This window comes from Pelophylax lessonae, assembly GCF_965119305.1.
Source record: "Pelophylax lessonae genome assembly, chromosome: 8".
NCBI lineage: Eukaryota > Metazoa > Chordata > Amphibia > Anura > Ranidae > Pelophylax > Pelophylax lessonae.
Genome location: NC_138775.1, coordinates 142,257,214 through 142,277,582, shown reverse-complemented (window position 1 = coordinate 142,277,582; position 20,369 = coordinate 142,257,214). Strand labels below are relative to the sequence as shown.

At 44.2% G+C, this 20,369-nt stretch overlaps 1 protein-coding gene across 1 annotated transcript; it reads left to right on the top strand.

Annotated features, from left to right (window-relative positions):
• Nucleotides 1-6,811: 6,811 nt before the first annotated feature.
• LOC309561549 (small ribosomal subunit protein uS2-like) lies at nt 6,812-18,709 on the top strand (the record flags this gene model as incomplete). Its single annotated transcript, XM_082265520.1, has 6 exons — nt 6,812-6,900; nt 10,445-10,608; nt 11,535-11,653; nt 13,203-13,448; nt 17,832-17,960; nt 18,500-18,709. The coding sequence occupies exons 2-6, from the start codon at nt 10,476-10,478 to the stop codon at nt 18,707-18,709; spliced, it is 837 nt and encodes a 278-aa protein (XP_082121646.1). The 5' UTR covers nt 6,812-6,900; nt 10,445-10,475.
• Between the last annotated feature and the right edge of the window lie 1,660 nt (nt 18,710-20,369).

Sequence of the window (20,369 nt, the reverse complement as noted above, 5' to 3'; positions counted from 1 at the left end):
CCAAAGGAGCAGTCTAGCGCACAGGACATAGAAGTAACAGAGCCCCCCCCCCCCCCCCCCCCAGTGAAGCTGTTATGTTTTCACAAAGATCCTGCTGTCTGTCTGTGCCTAATTCACTGTGCTGTGACCCATCCAGGGGATTCTGCACACCCTGCTACTGAGCTAATCCCTCACACTTATGGTGTGAATACACGATTAGAATATCGCCCGATCATTCGACCACCGACTTTTGAAAAAGTATTTGTCGGTCGAAAATGTTGCCAACATACACGGTCCGAATATCGCCCGACCATTGCCTGCCGACCAAACATTTTCGGGCATGCGTGATGAGGTTATACAGATTTAAACTGAACGACCTCAACACCAACGTATAGAATATCGTTCGAGACGACAGAATTTTTCGTGTTTTTCAAACAGTATTTTTCGTTCACAATATCGATATCGCTCATTTATGGCTGGGCATTAACGAGTAGAATATCGGCCGATCTATCGCTGAACGGAAATTTTCGGCCGATTTTCTTATCATGTATTCCAGCCATTAGTATGATCACTCTGAAGATAAAGGATGGTTACAGCCGCAAGTGGTTTCCAGACTGGCCCCACCCCTCTTATCTTCTGAGTAATGCTGCATTCACTTGAGGGTCTATTTATAAATGTTTTCATACAACTTTCACACATAGTTCACACATTTCTTACTTTTTTTTTTTTTTGATTCACAATTGAATCCAATTAGAAAAACGTATAGATCTTGGTTGAAAGTTGTGTGAAAACATTTCTAAATAGAGGGTATGGTGTTGTTTAATCTGTATTTTCTGTATGTGAAATGTGAACATCCCATCTCCTTCTATTCATGGGAGAAACTTTACTGTTCTCTGTGGGAGAATAAACAGCACCAGAACATCACAGGTTGCAGAATTCAGGATGCATCCCGCAGCCCAAAATTGTCTGAGTTGGAAATATAACCTGTGAGACTGTTCACATGGAAATGCCTCAAGGGGTAATGGGCATTGTGGAGCAAGATTACAACAGGGAATTACATTCTGATACCACCTAAAGTGGTATTAAACCCACAAACAAATGTGTATTATATTGCAGACTACCAATTCTTAGATGAGAAGGCTGTATTTGTTTTCTTTTTTTTATTTATTTATTTATTGTAGGTACTTATATAGCACCATCAATTTAGACAGCACTTTACATATACAATATATTGTACAATCACATTAGTCCCTGCTCTCAAGGACCTTACAATCTAAGGTCTCTAACTCACATTCATGCATACACATACTAGGGCCAGTTTAGACTGGAGCCAACTCACCTACCAGCTTGTCTTTGGATTGTGGGATGGAGCCGGAGTTTCCCAGAGGAAACCCATGTAGGCACAGGGAGAACTTGCAAACTCCAGACAGGTAGTGTTGTGGCTGGGATTCAAACCAAGGCCTTCTTTTGTTTTTACCTGAGGATCTGGCCAGTAAGTCTGTTTTTAACAGAACAAGCTGTTATGCAGATGTAGCAGTTAGAGGGTTGAGGCAAACATATTTACCACTGACAGAGGTGCTTACAATGGTCAGCTTTTATTTATGTACAACTTAAAAGGTACAAAATCTGTTGCTGTAATGGTGTAAAAAAGTGTGAGTTTTGTGCCCCTGGCCTGAATACCTAAATTAGACCTCCAATGATGAGATGTCTTCATGTGGTTTGGCCATATAAATATTTTAAAGCTAAATAACATGCCAAGACTTTTATATTTACTCCAAACCCTTCCAATAAACACCCCCCTCTGGGTTCCTGAAAGGTCTATGGACCAGCTTCTTAAAATGTATCTGGTCAGGCAAACGGGCATGGTTTAGGAGGTCCATTCTCTCTTTGCCCAAAATGTGAAGTGGAAAGGGGTTCCCTGACACAGTGCAGTAGCATGAGGCAACCCGCTTGCTGAGGGTGATTGTTTGGTGTGTATTATGTGATAGGAAGCTCTGGGTACACAAGGAACAAGTGACCATCGATCTTCCCCTGGAAGGACTGCCCTGGCACCTAGATAAATCAATTCCACTCCCTATTAAATAGCATCCGCTGTGGGAGCCACCTTAGAGACAATCAAACAGGTTTTCAGAAGCACTACCATATCACCGTATAGAAGCCCAATGACTCTTATCCTGGGCTCACATGAATTCCAACTAGGCCTTCGTGACCTGCTTTTCACAACACTATTCCAGCAGGGGTTCTTTAGGTTATTGCACTTCTTCAACATTTACCATCTCATGAGGATTCAAGACACTGAGATTGCTTTTTCACAGGGCCTTAATTTTTTCCATTGGGCTTAGTTGAGCACCTACATGCGTTCACTACCGACTGAATTCCATGCTGTGAGGGAACAATCCTTGTGTGAGCAAACATGCCTGTCTGGCAACCCCATTTGGCACACACTATCGCACCTTTATGCTTCTCTGATCGCCCAAAAGAGCTCCCTTTCTTGCAACGTTGGGAAAGGGACCTGAAGGCAAACTTTGCTCAAAAACAGAAAGAAAGAATTTTGCTCTTTGCCTACAAAGTTTCTCTTGCCATTAGGTATAAGGAGGGGGAGTATAAACTCATTACACACTGGTACTGGACGCCAGTGGTGCTACATCATTGGTGGTGCCTGGAATCAGAGGGGACTCTACTCCATACCTTTTGGGACTGTCCCAAGCTGAAGGATTTCTGGACCATGGTGGTACAGACAATCAAACATCACAGAAGTGTCTGTTGCAAGAAACCCAGTAGCTTCTCTGTAGCATGACACACCGCTATCCAATAGTAGATACAAAAATGTATTACTTAAGCACCTCCTTAATGCAGCAAAAGCTAGCATTCCTGCGCTGTGGAAAAGCCCTTAAAGAGGAAGTAAACCCTCCTCTACAACTAGTACCTATAGGTAAGCCTATATTAAGGCTTACCTATAGGTACTGTAAATATCTCCTAAACATGTACCGTTTAGGAGATATTTACCTTACATGCAGCCAGTGACGTCACTGGCTGCATGCGCTCTGAAGGAACGGCCGCTCATGCCGTTCCATCAGAGTCCCATGTCGTGACCGTCGGCTCCCGCGCGCGTGCGCGGGAGTGACGTCACCGCGGCTCCGGCCAATCAGATGGCCGGATGCCGCGATCCCGGAAGACGGGCGACTGGACATGTCGCCCGTTAAAGAGGTAATCGGGCGGCACGGCGGGGGCTCGTTCTAAGGTAAGTATTGCATAATGAGCTAGTATGCGATGCATACTAGCTCATTATGTCTTTCTCTTGCAGGGTGAAAAAAAAAATGCGAGTTTACAACCTCTTTAATAAGACGCACTGGCTTGCTTGAATTACAGAGAGTCAGCAATGGAGAACCTAACTATGATGCTAAAAGAGCAGGAAGAAAAGTATTGGAAAATCTGGACTCCTTATTTACATAAAAATAAAACTTAAGATATGGTATAATTTGACTGGATTTTGGGATAATTTTCACAGACAACCTGTTTCATGCTTCAAGTTCCTCTGGGACCAATGTTCTCAGTACACTTATGATTACAATCTTTGTATTGCTATGCCTTATTCGCTGTACCCTTTGATGTTCTATGGCTTTTGATTTGTGATGTCCTCATATTGCTTCTTCTAAATAAAGAATGAAAAAAAAAAGTGTGAGCTGGGTTTCAGCTTCAGTTTGTTACTGTATCTAAATCTGCTAGTAGACCAAACATCCCCCTCCCCTAGAATGACAATGATGCTGTTCAAAACTGTCTCTGTTGCACCTTCTCTAGAGTTGGGGCACTCTAGCACATGAGAAAGCCTATAAAAAAGAAAACTAATGCAGCCACCACATCTAAGGCTTGGTAAGCTACAATATATTACATTTTTGGTTTAAGATCACTTTAACCACTTCTTATCAATGCTATAGCCAAAAGACGGCTACAGTGTGGGCTTCCAGTTCTGAGAGGGTGTCCATGGATGGTCTTTGGATACAGCTGATCACAGATTGTGGTAAAGGCACAATCACAGCGGCCCTTTACCATGTGATCATCTGTGTCCAATCACAGCTGATTACATGTAAACAAACTTGCTGGTTATTGGCTGTCCTGTCCTCACACGCTGTGTCTGTGTAAGAAAAGGACAGACGATACCCAGCAAGGCTGTCAGTACTTTGTTTACACTGATAATCAGGGCACTGATCATCACTGCCTTATCGGGGGCAGCCCCATTACTGCCAGTCAGTGCCCATCAGTGCAGCCTCATCAGTGCACATCAATGCAGCCTATCAGTGAATCCTCACCAGTGCACATCAATGCAGCCTCACCAGTGCACATCAATGCAGCCTCATCAGTGCATATCAATGCAGCCTATCAGTGCATATCAATGCAGCCTATCAGTGAAGCCTCACCAGTGCACATCAATGCAGCCTCATTAGTGCACATCAATGCAGCCTATCAGTGAATCCTCACCAGTGCACATCAATGCAGCCTCACCAGTGCACATCAATGCAGGCTCATCAGTGCATATCAATGCAGCCTATCAGTGCATATCAATGCAGCCTATCAGTGAAGCCTCACCAGTGCACATCAATGCAGCCTCATTAGTGCACATCAATGCAGCCTATCAGTGAAGCCTCACCAGTGCACATCAATGCAGCCTCACCAGTACACATCAATGCAGCCTCATCAGTGCACATCAATGCAGCCTACCAGTGCACATCAATGCAGCCTCACCAGTGCACATCAATGCAGCCTCATCAGTGCACATCAATGCAGCCTCATCAGTGCATATCAATGCAGCCTATCGGTTCCCATAAGTGCAGCCTCACCAGTGCACATCAATGCAGCCTCACCAGTACACATCAATGCAGCCTCATCAGTGCACATCAATGCAGCCTACCAGTGCACATCAATGCAGCCTCACCAGTGCACATCAATGCAGCCTCATCAGTGCATATCAATGCAGCCTATCGGTTCCCATAAGTGCAGCCTCACCAGTGCACATCAATGCAGCCTCACCAGTACACATCAATGCAGCCTCATCAGTGCACATCAATGCAGCCTCACCAGTGCACATCAATGCAGCCTACCAGTGCACATCAATGCAGCCTACCAGTGCACATCAAAGCAGCCTCACCAGTGCACATCAATGCAGCCTCATCAGTGCATATCAATGCAGCCTCATCAGTGCATATCAATGCAGCCTATCAGTGCATATCAATGCAGCCTATCAGTGAAGCCTCACCAGTGCACATCAATGCAGCCTCATTAGTGCACATCAATGCAGCCTATCAGTGAATCCTCACCAGTGCACATCAATGCAGCCTCACCAGTGCACATCAATGCAGGCTCATCAGTGCATATCAATGCAGCCTATCAGTGCATATCAATGCAGCCTATCAGTGAAGCCTCACCAGTGCACATCAATGCAGCCTCATTAGTGCACATCAATGCAGCCTATCAGTGAAGCCTCACCAGTGCACATCAATGCAGCCTCACCAGTACACATCAATGCAGCCTCATCAGTGCACATCAATGCAGCCTACCAGTGCACATCAATGCAGCCTCACCAGTGCACATCAATGCAGCCTCATCAGTGCACATCAATGCAGCCTCATCAGTGCATATCAATGCAGCCTATCGGTTCCCATAAGTGCAGCCTCACCAGTGCACATCAATGCAGCCTCACCAGTACACATCAATGCAGCCTCATCAGTGCACATCAATGCAGCCTAGCAGTGCACATCAATGCAGCCTCACCAGTGCACATCAATGCAGCCTACCAGTGCACATCAATGCAGCCTACCAGTGCACATCAAAGCAGCCTCACCAGTGCACATCAATGCAGCCTCATCAGTGCATATCAATGCAGCCTCATCAGTGCATATCAATGCAGCCTATCGGTTCCCATAAGTGCAGCCTCACCAGTGCACATCAATGCAGCCATTCAGTGTCCATCAATGCACATAAGTAAAGAAGAAAAATTACTTATTTGCAAAATTTTATAACAGAAAATAAGAAAAACTTTTTTTTCAGTCTTTTTTGGTTTATTTAGCAAAAAAGAAAAAAAAAACAGTGGTGACTAAATATCACCAAAAGAAAGCTCTATTTTTGTGAAAAAAAAAATGATAAACATTTCATATGGGTACAGTGTTGCATGACCGTGCAATTGTCATTCAAAGTGCAACAACACTGAAAAGTTGGCAGAGGCAGGAAGGGGGTAAAAGTGATCAGTATACTGCAGTAGTTAACTACAGCATTGATTGGCGTCCCAGCGTGGTCCTTCTATGGTTCAGGGTTATCATGGTGAGGGAAAAGGCTGGGCACACACACACATATGGTGGAAGAGCCATCTGCGCCAAATTTTTTAATGTTAGTGAAAACTTCAGCGATGTGAAACACTGTATGGGCTTATGGGAAATGCTGTGTGATCTGGTTGTAATGCTGTTGATAACCACATGATGGCGCTGTTTTGCTGAAACCTCTTGCCCATGCTGAGCCTGATGTTGAAGACCTAACAGCTGAAACAAGGGGGATTTTAGAAAAGAGAGATAAATTACGTTCAGTGCTATGCCTACATTACAAAGTTAGAATTATAGGCTCTTCATGGTGAGCTCTTCTTAGTTCTTATAGCTGTACAGTACTTCTAGTCTTTACCCAGTATACCTTTCACCTCAGTATGAGCGAGAACACCGCCCCCATTTCCCAGCAGCCACTACAACACGTACGACGTAACTAGGGTGTACTAATATGGCTGTGTAATAAACAGTCTCTTCATTGGATAGGAGCTATAGACTCTCTTTTAAAATGACGCAGGATTGGTGTGTGTAGATGTATATTATAGGGATCCCGCCCTTCTACGGCCTCTTTTGCTCCATCTTCACCAGGAGACGCTCCATACGGCGTTGTCGCTTTGTGAGTTCTCTGCCCGCTCTATAGATAGTTAGTGAAGTAACTTTAATGGCTTAGGGATAAAGGCTCGTTCAGCCCAGGGTTTAGCCCGTGGCTTGTATTTGTAAGCCGGAGGCTGAGCGGAAGTATTGGCGTGTTTTGTCAGACGAATGGCGGCCTTGTGCTGAGCGCTGACCCGTCTGGAGGGGCAATGTTTATCCTGGTGCAGCCAGCCCCCCCTAAGGGTTCCATCACACCGGTATCGGGATTTTCTGCACATTACAGGTTCTTGCTGGTGAAGCTACCACAAGATCTGTGAAAAAATGTGCCCAATGTACTTGTGTTTATATATGCATACAGCTCTTCTAAGGTCTTTATGTGTTTTACATCTACACACAAGGACTTTCAGGTATTTATGGCCTCTTTCTGTGCACAGCTAAACATGGCACACCTTTTCATTTGTGGATGCAGCTGTATGTATGGCCTCATTGATTCCTATAGCACTTCATTTAAACGCATACCAATTTATGTTGGTATTCTATCAAAGTGCAAAGTGTCAGATAATGCCTCTGACTTTCTCTGCCTTCCAAGTACTTATTGTCACTCCAGCTCATATCCCAATCGGCTGGCATGGTGCAGATCGTTGGAGGTGTTATCCGATCAGCAAAGCGCTAAGGGAGAATGTAATTGTCAGATTCTGCCTGACTCTTTGCTTGTGTACATATCTGCCCTTCAGCACGATCAGCAAAGCGCCAAGGGGGAATGTGATTCAGATTCTGCCTCTTTGCTTGCATCCATATCTGCCCTTCAGCGTGATCAGCAAAGCGCTGAGGGAGTATGTAATGGTCAGATTCTGCCTGACTCTTTGCTTAGGTCCATATCTGCCGTTCAAAGCGCTGAGGGAGTATGTAATGGTCAGATTCTGCACACAGCCAAATCTGCCCTTCAGCCCAATCAGCATATCGCCAAGGGAGAATGTAATTGTGGGATTCTGCCTGGCTCTCTGATCATGTGTGATTGACAGATCATGTGACAGGCGGATTTGGCTGTGTTGATGGGCAGTTTGAGTCAGGCAGAGTCTGTGCTTTTCTAATTGTTGCTGCCTCTGATGATGTGCGCCATGCCAGTTGGATCAGGATATCAGCTGGATTGATGCTGCTAACTGGGCAGATCGTCGGAGGCATTATCTGAGGCAGATCTGTACGATTCGATAGAACAGTGTACAGATCTAAATGTGGTGGTTTAGATACCCAAGTAAATTGTCCCTTATCTAGTAAGCCATCTGGATATGATCTAAGCCTGTGTGCACCATACCAGCAACTGCCTGAAATGCCTCCATTGGTAGGAGTCCTTATGGTTAAACTCCAAAGGGGGGTTGACATTTGTTATGCACCAATGAAATCACTCCCTAATGGTGTATTCTGTGTAATCGTGCTGCTCGTATTATCCCTAACAGTACAGGAATGGTTAAGACTTCAGTTCTGTCTCTAATGCTGTGATAGCGGTATGCTTGCTCTCCTAATCCTTCATTTACAAAACATCTCATATTTGTTTCACAAGATACAAGCAGTCAAAAATGTCTATTCAGTCAGTCGGCAACAAGTCAGTGCAGCTGACAGATTCATGTACTTGTCTTTAAAGCGGAGTTCCAGCCTTTTCACTCACCTCTCATACAGTCCAGCGATGCGGCTGCCCGAAGCCTTGATCCTTTTCCCTCTGGTCTCGGTGGTGCCAGCATCACTGGTGTGGGCACCCGGCTGTGACAGTTTGCTGCTTCACAGCTGGGTACGCACTGTGCGAGTTGCGCTGCGCATCTTGATTGGCCGGCAATCTTCTGGGACCTCTGACGTGTCCCAGAAGATTGGAGGGAGGGGGACAGGAGAACTTCTGTTCAGGGCCCTGCGGCGCTCCAAGCGGAAGTGGGTACCTGTCAAAACTAGGTACCCGCTCCCCCCCCCCCCCCCCCAAAAAAAATGACATGCCAAATGTGGCATGTCAGGGGGTTATTACTACCTAAAATGAAAGGTTCCACTTTTGGGTGGAACTGCTTTAACCGCTATAAGAATTTGGTGCAAGCACAATGTGTAGATACACTGAGGCCATATGAACACCCCATTATCTTTGCAGCTTAGCTCCCTCCCTGATGCTGATGAAATGGAAGATCAGTGTTAAACCCACAAATGTAAACTCAGTCTATTTTGTAACAAGGCTTTAATCTGGTCTTCTCTGATCCTCCCCTTTCTCCAATCCATCTGCTGATAGAATAGCCTTGGAGGCACTCTGCACTTGCTCAGTTTGGTTATTGCTAGCGTTTTCTTTTTTGGGAGGGTGCATGTAATTCGCACAGGGCCAATCAGCACTCTCCAGACAAAGTCAGAGGTCATGAAGCCCCATAGGACAGTTGTACTGTAGTAGAATGAACTCCTACGAGCTTTAACCAGTGCTTGGCTGGACACTGATATAAGTCACAAGGCTGCTATATACTGAGTAATTTGGCAGTTTATATTTACTAAAATAAATGCATTTGCATGTTGTGTACTGTGGGAGACCAGATATAGTGAATGCAGGGTCCTGGGTTTAGTAAAACTTTAAGTGTATTTTTAAATGCAGTGTAAATGCCTAAACTTGACATCAGCCTCTTCCCATACATATACTGCAGTTCTGAAGAGAAGCAGCAGAAGGACCAATCTGTTAGTACTGACCAGGAGCATGTTGATGGGAGGTGAAAGCACAGTGGCAGATTGGCTCATTACGGTGTTGCTTCTTTCACTGTCCAGTAGCATGCTGGGGTAGGTCTGACGTTCTGAGCTCGGAGGAAGTGGGTTGAATGATGTAGATCAGATGAGGGGGGCATCTTGAGGTGGAATATGGGTACATGGTAAAGTTTAAGATGAAACAAATATTGCTACCAAAGCTACACTTTTCCCCTCATATTAGGCTATTTTATATATTGAGCTCCAGTTTGTACTATTGGTGTGTAAGAAGCTGGTGTAACCAGAAATCACGTTGGCTTTGCATAGATTCAAACAGCACTTCAACACTTTTCACAGGCTTGCTTAGCAGAAGGAAGGGAAATTCTCTTAAGGGACACTGACAAATTGTAACCGATCCTTTTTGGGTCCCCCACCAGTGTTTCTGGCTCCTCCTCCAGCTTTTGCTATGGGGCCCTCTGAGGCTTGCTCCCGAGCCATGCATGTCCATTCTCACAGCGTGTGGCTCACACTTTACCCCCACTCTCGCTGGCTGTGATTGACAGCAGGAGCCAATGGCTCCCACTGCTGTGAGGCAATGGAGAGGGAGACCTGGGAAAGCTGCTGCTCTCCTGAACATCGATGGATTGAGATGTGGCTCAGGTAAGTATAGGGGGCTGGGGGGTAAAGATTGGCTGAGGGGGGGAGCTGCACCCAAGTTTTTTACCTTAATGCATAGAATTATTATTTTTTTTTTTTTTTGAAGGTAAAAGTTGCAGGTCTGTCACACTTGTTTGGCGTCGCCTTGTACTGTTGCAAACATGTCGGCAGAAAAAGCTGCATGTGTTTTGACTGATTCATTCATCTATCTCTTGCAGTTCCCCATCGTAGCTTCAGGGGTCTTTAACAATGTCCGGAGGTCTGGATGTCCTGCAAATGAAAGAGGAAGATGTCCTCAAGTTCCTGGCTGCAGGAACACACTTGGGTGGCACTAACCTCGATTTTCAAATGGAGCAATATATCTACAAAAGGAAAAGTGATGGTAATACAAAATGTTGTCAATTTACTAAAAGCGAATAGTGTTTACTTTTGTACAGCACGCTGTTAAAGCTCTGGGATTAGGCTGAGTTTTCAGCCAATGAACTCTAGAGTGTCGGAAGTGTGCAACAGTAATATGACAAGATTTTCGCTAACACCGCCAGAGCTTTCTGCTCAATGATCGGAGTTTGATAGTGATCTATGTCACATTCATTATGTAATGGACTTGAAAAGGACTTTAATTGTGGAAGCTGTGGCCATACAAGGCAAGCAGAGGGCTAATTGCCAGTATTACCTGCAGGCTCCCAGTTCTGCACTGTCTGAATGCAGCAATCTTGGTAGAATTGGTAGACTGTTTCCTTATGGCAAAGCTGTCCTGACTAATCGAATGACTGAGGTACAAAACGGAACCAGCAGAAAATGTGAATGAAATATGCTGTTCTGAATTTAAAAAAAAAAAAATTAGAGAGAAAATATATATATATATATATATATATATATATATATATATATATATATATATATATATATATATATATAGCTATCATTTGCTTACAGCCTTGCGTGACTGTGCAATTGTCAGTTGAAGTAACGCAGTGCTGCATAGCAAAAAATGGCATGGTGAAGGGGGTAAAACCTTCCGTAGCTGAAGTAAATATTTTACTTCACGTATTGCACAAGAATATTCGATGTTTGTGAATGTTGTCAATTTGCAATACATTGCCTTCAAGATAATTTTTTCATGTTCCGATTTGGAGATTTTTTTGATATATAGGTGTATGGGCATAGAGTGCATTATTTGATGCACTAGATTTGATTTATTTGCATAGCACGGCATATTCGTAAATATTAACTGTTTTTAACATGTCAACTTCGTTTCCATAGGGTACAGTTGGATTGGTGTTTAATTTTTTTTAATGTGCTTATTAGGTATTTACATTATAAATCTGAAACGGACATGGGAGAAGCTTCTGCTTGCTGCACGTGCCATTGTAGCCATTGAAAACCCAGCTGATGTTTGTGTGATTTCCTCCAGAAATACTGGCCAGGTACAGGGTGTTACTCACTACTATGCAATGTAATACAAGCATTTTTGCTAAATGTCAATGCCTGCCTGCAAACACCTGTTAAAAACGCCTGAAAATGATTAGCACAGGTGTGAATGGAGCCTTATTTAAAAACGAACTTGCTGTAATCAGAAATGTGGATGTTGCCATGGCTGAGCTGTAAATGCAGGCTGTTTTGTCAGGCTTTCAGTACTGGAAGAGCCAGAGGCATAACTAGAACCTGAAGGGCCACCTTTCCGTTCTAAAGGCTCTTTCCTTCATGCATTCTATGCATGAAGGTAAAATCCTGTGCAGCAGCCCCCCTTAATACTTGAGCTCTATTGCGATCCACCGATGTGCATGAGCTCTGGCTCTCTGGGAACTCTCCCTCATTGGCTAAGATGGCAGCGGGAGCCATTGGCTCCTGTTGCTGTCACTCACAGCCAATGAGGAGAGAGTGGGGCTGAGCTGCACCTCTGTTAATGGACATGCAGAGCAGTGGCTCGGAAGCAAGGCTGCTTGGGTCCCCCCATAGCAAGTGGTTTGCTCTGGGGGCACTTGGCAGGAGGGGGGGGACTCAAGGAAATGATCGGGGCTGCTCTGTGTAAAACCTTTGCACAACGTAGGGAAGTGATGCTTTATTTTTTTTTTTCTTGCAGGGAAATGGCTTTTTCAGAAAGTAATCAGTGGTAGCCTGTTCAGCTTTAACCACTTGCCAACCGCCTAAGGCACATGTACTGTGGCAGTACTGCCGGCTCTATTGCACAAAATCACACCTGTCATTTTGTGCAATAGCTACTAGAGGCGCACGCTGATTGGACAGAGGGGGAGCCAGTCCAATCACGGATCTGGCAGACCTGATGTGTGCCAGCACCCACTGATGTTCCTGAGGCAGAACGGTGGTGCGCCTATAGAAAAGAAAGCAGATTGCCGTTTTACTAGGGGAGAAGATGGAGATCTTGTATCCCTCCATTATCCCCCCCCCCCCCCCCCGCCTCAGGAAGCCCTAGGGCAGTGATGGCGAACCTTGGCACCCCAGATGTTTTGGAACTATATTTCCCATGATGCTCAACTATACTGCAAAGTACATGAGCATCATGGGAAATGTAGTTCCAAAACATCTGGGGTGCCAAGGTTCGCAATCACTGCCCTAGGGAGACATTTAACACTTTGATCGCCCCTGATGTGAACCCCTTTCCTGCCAGTGTCAGTACAGTAACGGTCTAATTTTTTTAGATTACCCGAAGTACTGCTGTAAAGCCTTTACAGAAGGCTGATGCAAATTTGCATTTATATGCTACCTTTGCTTTTAAAATGGATTTTGTTTTCTAAGGAATGGTCAATGTATGCAATAATCTATCGAACGTTTACTTTAAAATGTCATTTGTGAGTTTCTGCTTTTAGGGCAGCAATTTAGAATGGCTAGCTGTTTGTGCAAGTCTAAAACCACTCTTTACTTTGAATATATTGAATATCTATCACTTAATCATTAATGCATAAAACCCATTAAAGCATTCACTTGCATAAGGCTTGACTTTGAATTTTCTTCCAGAGGGCTGTTCTGAAATTTGCTTCTTCCTGTGGGGCCACCCCAATTGCTGGTCGCTTCACACCTGGTACTTTCACCAATCAGATTCAAGCTGCTTTCCGTGAACCACGCCTGTTAGTTGTGACTGACCCACGAGCTGATCATCAACCACTTACTGAGGCATCATACGTCAATATTCCTACTATTGCTCTCTGCAATACAGATTCACCCCTACGTTATGTGGATATTGCCATCCCCTGTAATAACAAGGTGAGAGAAATGCCCTTTAAAATGACAGCACACAAATGTCTACTTCTGTTTTTGCACACTGTTAGAGCTTGGAGATGAGGTCAGTTTTGGCCTGTGAACTCTTGAGTGTAGGAAGTGTGCTATATAGACATGGCAGGCTTCACACCAGTAGTGGCATTTTATGCTTCTGACTGGAATTTGAAGACTAATGTCGTCTTGCCACATTTTGGTTTATGGGATGTTAATGTAACTGAATACTGTGAAAGCACTTTGTAGCAAAAGAGAGGGTTTTTATGTTTGCAACTATTGGTTGTGTTCTGTTTGTAAACAAAAATGAAAAGCACTGCGCTTGGGTCAAGGTAGGAAAAAAGCAGCCAGTACTAGAAGTAAAAATGCAAAACTTCAAAACAGATCCGATATAAATTGGTGCAGCGCTAAAGTTGACCTATAATTTAAGTCATTCATTGGAATATCGATAAGTTAACCACTTTAGCCCCAGCCCTATTTCGGACACTTTTTGTTCACAAGTTAAAACCAGTATTTTTTCCTAGAAAACTACTTAGAACCCCCAAACATTATATATATTTTTTTAGCAAAGACTCTGGAGAATAAAATGTCGGTCATTGCAAAATTTTTTGTCACGCGGTATTTGCGCAGCGGTCTTTAAAACGCCATTTTTTTGGAAAAAATTTGAAAAATCACATTTCACTGCATTTAAAAAATACTAAACAGTAAAGTTAGCCCATTTTTTTTTGTATATTGTGAAAGATGATGTCACGCCGAGTAAATAGATACCAAACATGTTACGGTTTAAAATTGCGCCCCCCCCCGTGGGATGGCGACAAACTACGGTCAATAGAGATCTCAATCTGCGACGCTTTAAATTTATTTAACGGTTACCAGTTTAGAGTTAGTGTGTAGCTCTTTTTTTTTTAATTATTGCCCACGCTCTGGAGATCGCGGCGATACCTCACATGTGTGGTTTGAACAGCGATTTCATTTGCGGCTCGACTTGCGTAAACGTTTTTTTGTGCGCGAGCTAACGGTGACGGGGACGGCTAAATTTTTTTTTTTTTTTTTTCCTATTTATTCTTTTTTTTTTAAACTTTATTACAGGTTTTTTAAAAAAAAAAAAATCTGATCACTTTTATTGCTGTCACAAGCAATGTAAACATCCCTGGTGACAGCAATATGTCGTGACAGGTACACTTTATGGAGGGATCGAGGGTCTAAAAGACCCTAGACCCCTCCACTACACTTCCCTGTATGCAAAACGCCAAAAACGGCATTTTTGCATACAGCCGTTTTTTAAATCTGCCGCCTTTTGCGGCACGGTAACCCAGATGTGACGTCATGGACGCCGCCTCCGGGTTACGTCATCGGAGACCCGATCGATGCCGTTTCCGGCATTCATCGGGACTCCATCCAGCCGGCGGACGTGCCGGCTGGGTGCTCGGGGCTCCCGGTGGGACGGTAGCCCCGAGCAAAGCCGCGGAAGGCGGCGGGAGGGGGGGGACGTCCCCTCCCGCCCCCCGGTTAACGATCGAGCGGCTCCCGAGCCGCATCGATCGTTACCGACGGAAAGCCGACCGTCGGCTTCAAACAACGGTACCGGGATGATGCCTCTAGCTAGAGGCATCATCCCGGTATAACCACTCAAAGTCAGCCGACGTAGAGGTTACGTGACTGGTAGTAAAGTGGTTAATAGAACAGTGTCCATAAGAAAAGGAGTGAAAATTGTCTTTATCCAAATCCCGTGTAGTAATAGGTACACAGTATCTATTGAAGAGGAAAGGTCCAACTCCACCCACAGTTTGTTACAAGCTGCTTACCAGATGTATTTGACGACTGAGTTACAGGTGGTCAAGTTGTGTGCGAGGAAAGTGTCTCCCTCAAACCCGTATACACTAGCTCATTCAGCAAAAACCATATGTGAAAACAAAGGAACCCTTCCATAGTGTAACATGTATAAACCCATTTATTTGTAAAAATAAGGGGGTTGCACTTACAAGGCATGCAGTTCATACAGTGTACGAAATCCAATATGGAAGTAAAAGTTGCAGCATCCTTTCGGGTTCTCTCTAAGTTGACCAATAGGATGTATTCGCGTGATGTCGCTGTCGTAGTCCGACCCACCCTCAGGGTGGGGTGTATGGCGGTGATGTCATCCCGTGAATACATCCCTGGTCAGCTTACGAGAGAACCCGGAGGGACGCTCGCAACTTCTAGTTTGGATTTCATATGCGGTTTTATCTAGATGCTGATTTTTTTTAACTTGTAAGCAACAAGTGTCAGGCTTAGTCTTGAAGAGGTTAAACTGCCCTCACTAACAAATTCATTCCTTTAATCTAAAAGAAGGAAATGCATTTTTTTGATCGTACAGCTCTGAAAACCTATACAAAGGAGTTCTATGAAGGTTGGGGGTGCAGAGTTGGTGACCCCCCTGTAGTCAGTGTGCAATTGCTCAAACAGAACCGGAGCAGGACCTGGAAGATTGTGACCATTACTCTGGTAGCACCAATTACTACAGTTGAGCCTTCCCAGCTGCCAATCCCATGAGAATCCATCTTTTTTTTTTTTTGGGGGGGGGGGGCGCGCTAATGGAAGTATGCAAAACAAATCCTGGAGTTCAGCTTTTAAATTCACTATTTACTACCCACAAGAGCTCTGATAGTTAAGTGATATAGTGGTGCTTTGTTACAGGGAGGGGTGTGGCCCATATAGAGCAACGCAACGGGTTCACTTCACCCATTTTTCTGCAGCACAACTCACTTTTACAGTCAGTTGAGTGTTGGTAGCTGACCTAGCATTTTTCTGTGCTCTATTCCTTTAATTTAGGAGTTTTCCACTGAATGGAGGTGAAAGCATTTGAAAGGCTAGTGTTCAGGGTGAAATTAAAGTATAACTAAAGCCAAGACTTAGTTTTGGACAGTGGAGAGATTCTTACACCAGTCGGTTTTTATTGCTCTGTGCCCCCTTTGGGAAGATTGCGACCCTTTTGTCCTGTTACTTTTATTGAAGGTAAAAGAACCCAAATTTTTGGTTGTCTCTAGAATAGTAGGGGAAAACTTTCCAATAATGACAGTGATTCTAGACTGGGAGTCCCCAAAAGATTCCTTTAACCACTTTGCATCTGCCATATAACAGAATGACGGCCACAAAGTGCTTCAACTATCCTGACTGCTTATGACGTTCAGCAGGAAGAGCAGCTAATGTGCCCCCGGGCGATCGGGGATGACGCGTGTCCCTCGGACAGAGCCCATCCCCGATCAGTGTAAACAGCCAATGAAATTGGCTGTTTACCACGTGATCGGCTGTGTCCAATCACAGCCGGTTACAAATCAAAACCTAGGATCAGTGAGTGACTTTTTTACAATTGTTACAAGCATGCATTTTGAAGGCACAGGTGGACTGTTTTTTCCAGTAGTGGGGGGGAAGGAAGATTAAAGGAGGCTTGTAAAGCCTGGGCTTTGGAATCCAGGATGGGTTTGAAGATTATTGGGGTACTTGGCAGACACGTCATCATGATTACCCTTGCACATTTTTAGATCAGGTTCACTTCCGTATGAAAATCATGGTATTGTATTACCAGCTAGTTGGGTCACTTGAAGTGCTTTTGACTTAGAAGTGCCACAACGAGTTTAGAAGAATTCAAAAATGCTGGCAAAAAAATTCCCAGGCACTCATGGTTGGCACAACTGACGAGACAGAACTTGGGTGCTGCCTGTGGACAACTCGAGGTAATGTAGCTTTTTGACATTTCATGGGCATATGCATTTTTTGTCTGGACAAATGTTATCTATTAACACATACTTTTTATTTTACCAAATGGGTATTTGTGTGCACTAAAATAACTTGTGCGTATTTGCGGAAATTGAGAGAACAGTAGTGCAGCTGTAGGACAAACTGCCGCAATTTTATTCTACAGGGTCTCTGCTTCTAGAAAATGTGTGGCTTTGGGGTTTTAAGTAATTTTCTGTCTTAAATGTGTATTTTGTGTCCAAAGAAATTTATCTTGCATCAAAGGGGCAAAAGAGGACCTATCAGAACTCCATATCAAAATGTCCCAAGGCCAGTGTTGCTCTGTAGGTATTTGCATTTTTATCTTGACTACAAAAGTCTAAATGTTAACCCCTTTGCACAAGGACATTAAAAAAATGTCACGAGCAACTTCCCTCTTGCTACAAGTATTTTACTGAAAAGAGTTGATGCTTTTAAGACTTTTATTCAAACCTGCTTGGTACAAACCTAAATCTTGGGATAAGTTCAAAAAACAAACCTGTATAAGGGCAAACTCTATGGACCACTTTTTTCTGCTGTCACTGTTTCGGTTTAACTGTAGATCTGTAATGTATAACACTTGTACTGCTTTCATGAATGTGGTTATTAAATCTTCTTCATCAGGGTGCCCATTCTGTTGGTCTTATGTGGTGGATGCTGGCTCGTGAAGTTCTGCGCATGAGAGGAACAATTTCCCGTGAACATCCATGGGAAGTCATGCCCGATCTCTATTTTTACCGGGATCCTGAGGAGGTATGGACAGATGCTGCTTGTAAAGCTGAAAGTGCTATACACCCAAACCTGTGTACTTTTTGCAGCTACAGGTTCAACAGTAAAAGTAGATATATTTGATTGGAATTGTTGCAATGTAGCCAACAGTTGTAGCTAGTGTTAAAGCAAAACAAAAGTCTATACTTACTGTCCTGTGCCAGCATGTTCTGAGTGCCGGTCTTTAGGCCTCTCCATTGGCCAGCAGGGGGTGACATTACTCTGTGTATATGCAGGAAGCAGTCATCCAGGCACTTCGAGATGGACCTGGTGCTTTAAGCTGAGCTGCACATGCACCGCTCAATTTACAGTGCTGGAGACAAAGCAGTCAGGTAGGGGCATTTTAATGCAGAAGGGATGATGCATGTCTTCCCTGCAATAAAACCCCACCTGCTTAGTTTTTTTACTGCAGGACTTTAGTTCTACTTTAAAGTTGACTCAGCTGACAGTTTCTACTCATATATTTGAGATTGGTTTATCCTTTTTCCAAAGTGTCCTTTTTAAGGGTTTTACTTTTCACTCAGATTGAGAAGGAAGAACAGGCTGCTGCAGAGAAGGCTACCACAAAGGAGGAATACCAGGGTGAATGGTCCGCAAATGTTCCAGAGTTTCCTCAGCCTGAAGTTCCTGACTGGTCAGAAGGAGTACAAGTCCCATCTGTGCCCATCCAGCAATTTCCTGCAGGTATGAACTTTAGAACTTTTTTTTTCCTCTATTTAAATTTTGATCTGTGAATTTATAAACTTTTTTTTTTTCTTCTCCCCCCAGAGCGTCCTGAGCTCCCAGCAGCTCCAAAACCTGCAGGTAATGTATATTGTCTAAACTAAATTTTGCATAATTAGGGTTGGGATAGAAATTGGAAATTTGTATTCATGTTGTCTTGTGCTAAATGAACAATTCGACTTTTTATCCTCAGTACTAACATTCACACTAAAATGCCATGTGGGAAACCTGTATTCCGTACGGTTTCCTGCAGTGTCTGTGCTTTTCTCGAAGGTCATGCACTACATTTAGTTTAGTGCAGCTTCAATAACACTGCACAGAACTGCATGTGAATCGCACAGGAACACCATGTGATCCTTTGCAATTCATATGAGTTCTAGTGGGAATGGGCACTTAGTGGTTATAAATAATTCTTTAATAGATGCTATACTTGCCTTCTCTGTGCAGTGATGTTGCACAACATGGTCCCTGGCCACCTTTTCTGCTATTTCAAACCAGCACGCTCTGCTCCTACTTGCATGTGCACCCATAGTAAGCTATGTGCTATGGCAGCACATCTGGGGTGTTCTCCCGAGCTGGGCTGTGTGCATCCATACAGTGCTTGGTCTCGTGTGACCCCCCCCCCCCCCCCAAAAAAAAATCACAGGATTTGACTGGCAGCAGGAGCCTAAAGATGAAGAGGCTGCAGCCAGATATAGCGCTGAATCGCTGCATTAATCAGTTGCACTAAAGCGGTGCACAAAGTTAAAACAAACTAGGACTGCAGAACTACTTTAAACCCCAAATTAAGACAAGGTTTGTATAGTACTCCTGCAGGCATTTCAAGTTTTCCCAGTGTCTGCCACAATCCAGGGAATCGACAGCAGGTTGCAGAGAAGGACTGCTTCTTTGTCACCACTAGTGCTGTGCCATCGTGAACGCTTGGCAACTGAATGTTAATTTTTCCTGTAGGTTTTTTCTTCTGCTGCCACACAATTCTAGCTCTGAATTTTTAGCAGTGATTGGTGGCTTGTTCACTAAAATGTCTGAAGGTGTGGGCTTTCCTGCAATGTGCATCAGATCTATGCTGCTTAGTAGCTTGCAATAGAAGATGTAGTAGTCTTAGGTTAACCACTTCCCGCCCATCCTATAGGCAAATGATGGCGGGAAGGTGGTTGCATTATCCTGACCGGATGGCACGCAGAGTTGTGATCTATGCTGCGGTTTGCCACTCTGACACACCGCATTTCCGATCTCTGTAAAGAGTCTAGGCTCTTTACCATGTGACCAGCTGTGTCCAATCACAGCTGGTCACATAGTAAATAGGAAGTGCCGTTAAAAGGCACGAGTAGAGGAGAGCCGATCTGTGGCTCGCCTGACGGGGGGGTTCTGCACTGGTAGTAACAGCATTGATTACCAGTGCAGACCCTTGGGGGGGTGCCAATAGAACCCCCAGGGATGCCCACCCACGGCCCCAGGGATGGCAATCAGGGCTCAGGGAGCCCAACAGTGCCCTCCCCCGTCAGTGGTGCCCATCATTGCCATCTACCATTGCCCATCAGTGCCAGGAAAAAACGTATTTATTTACTAAATTGTATAACGTAAAAAAAATTTTCAAACTTTTCGGTCTTTTTTTTATTTGGCAAAAAAGAAATAACCTTGCTGTGATCAAATACCACCAAAAAGCTCTGT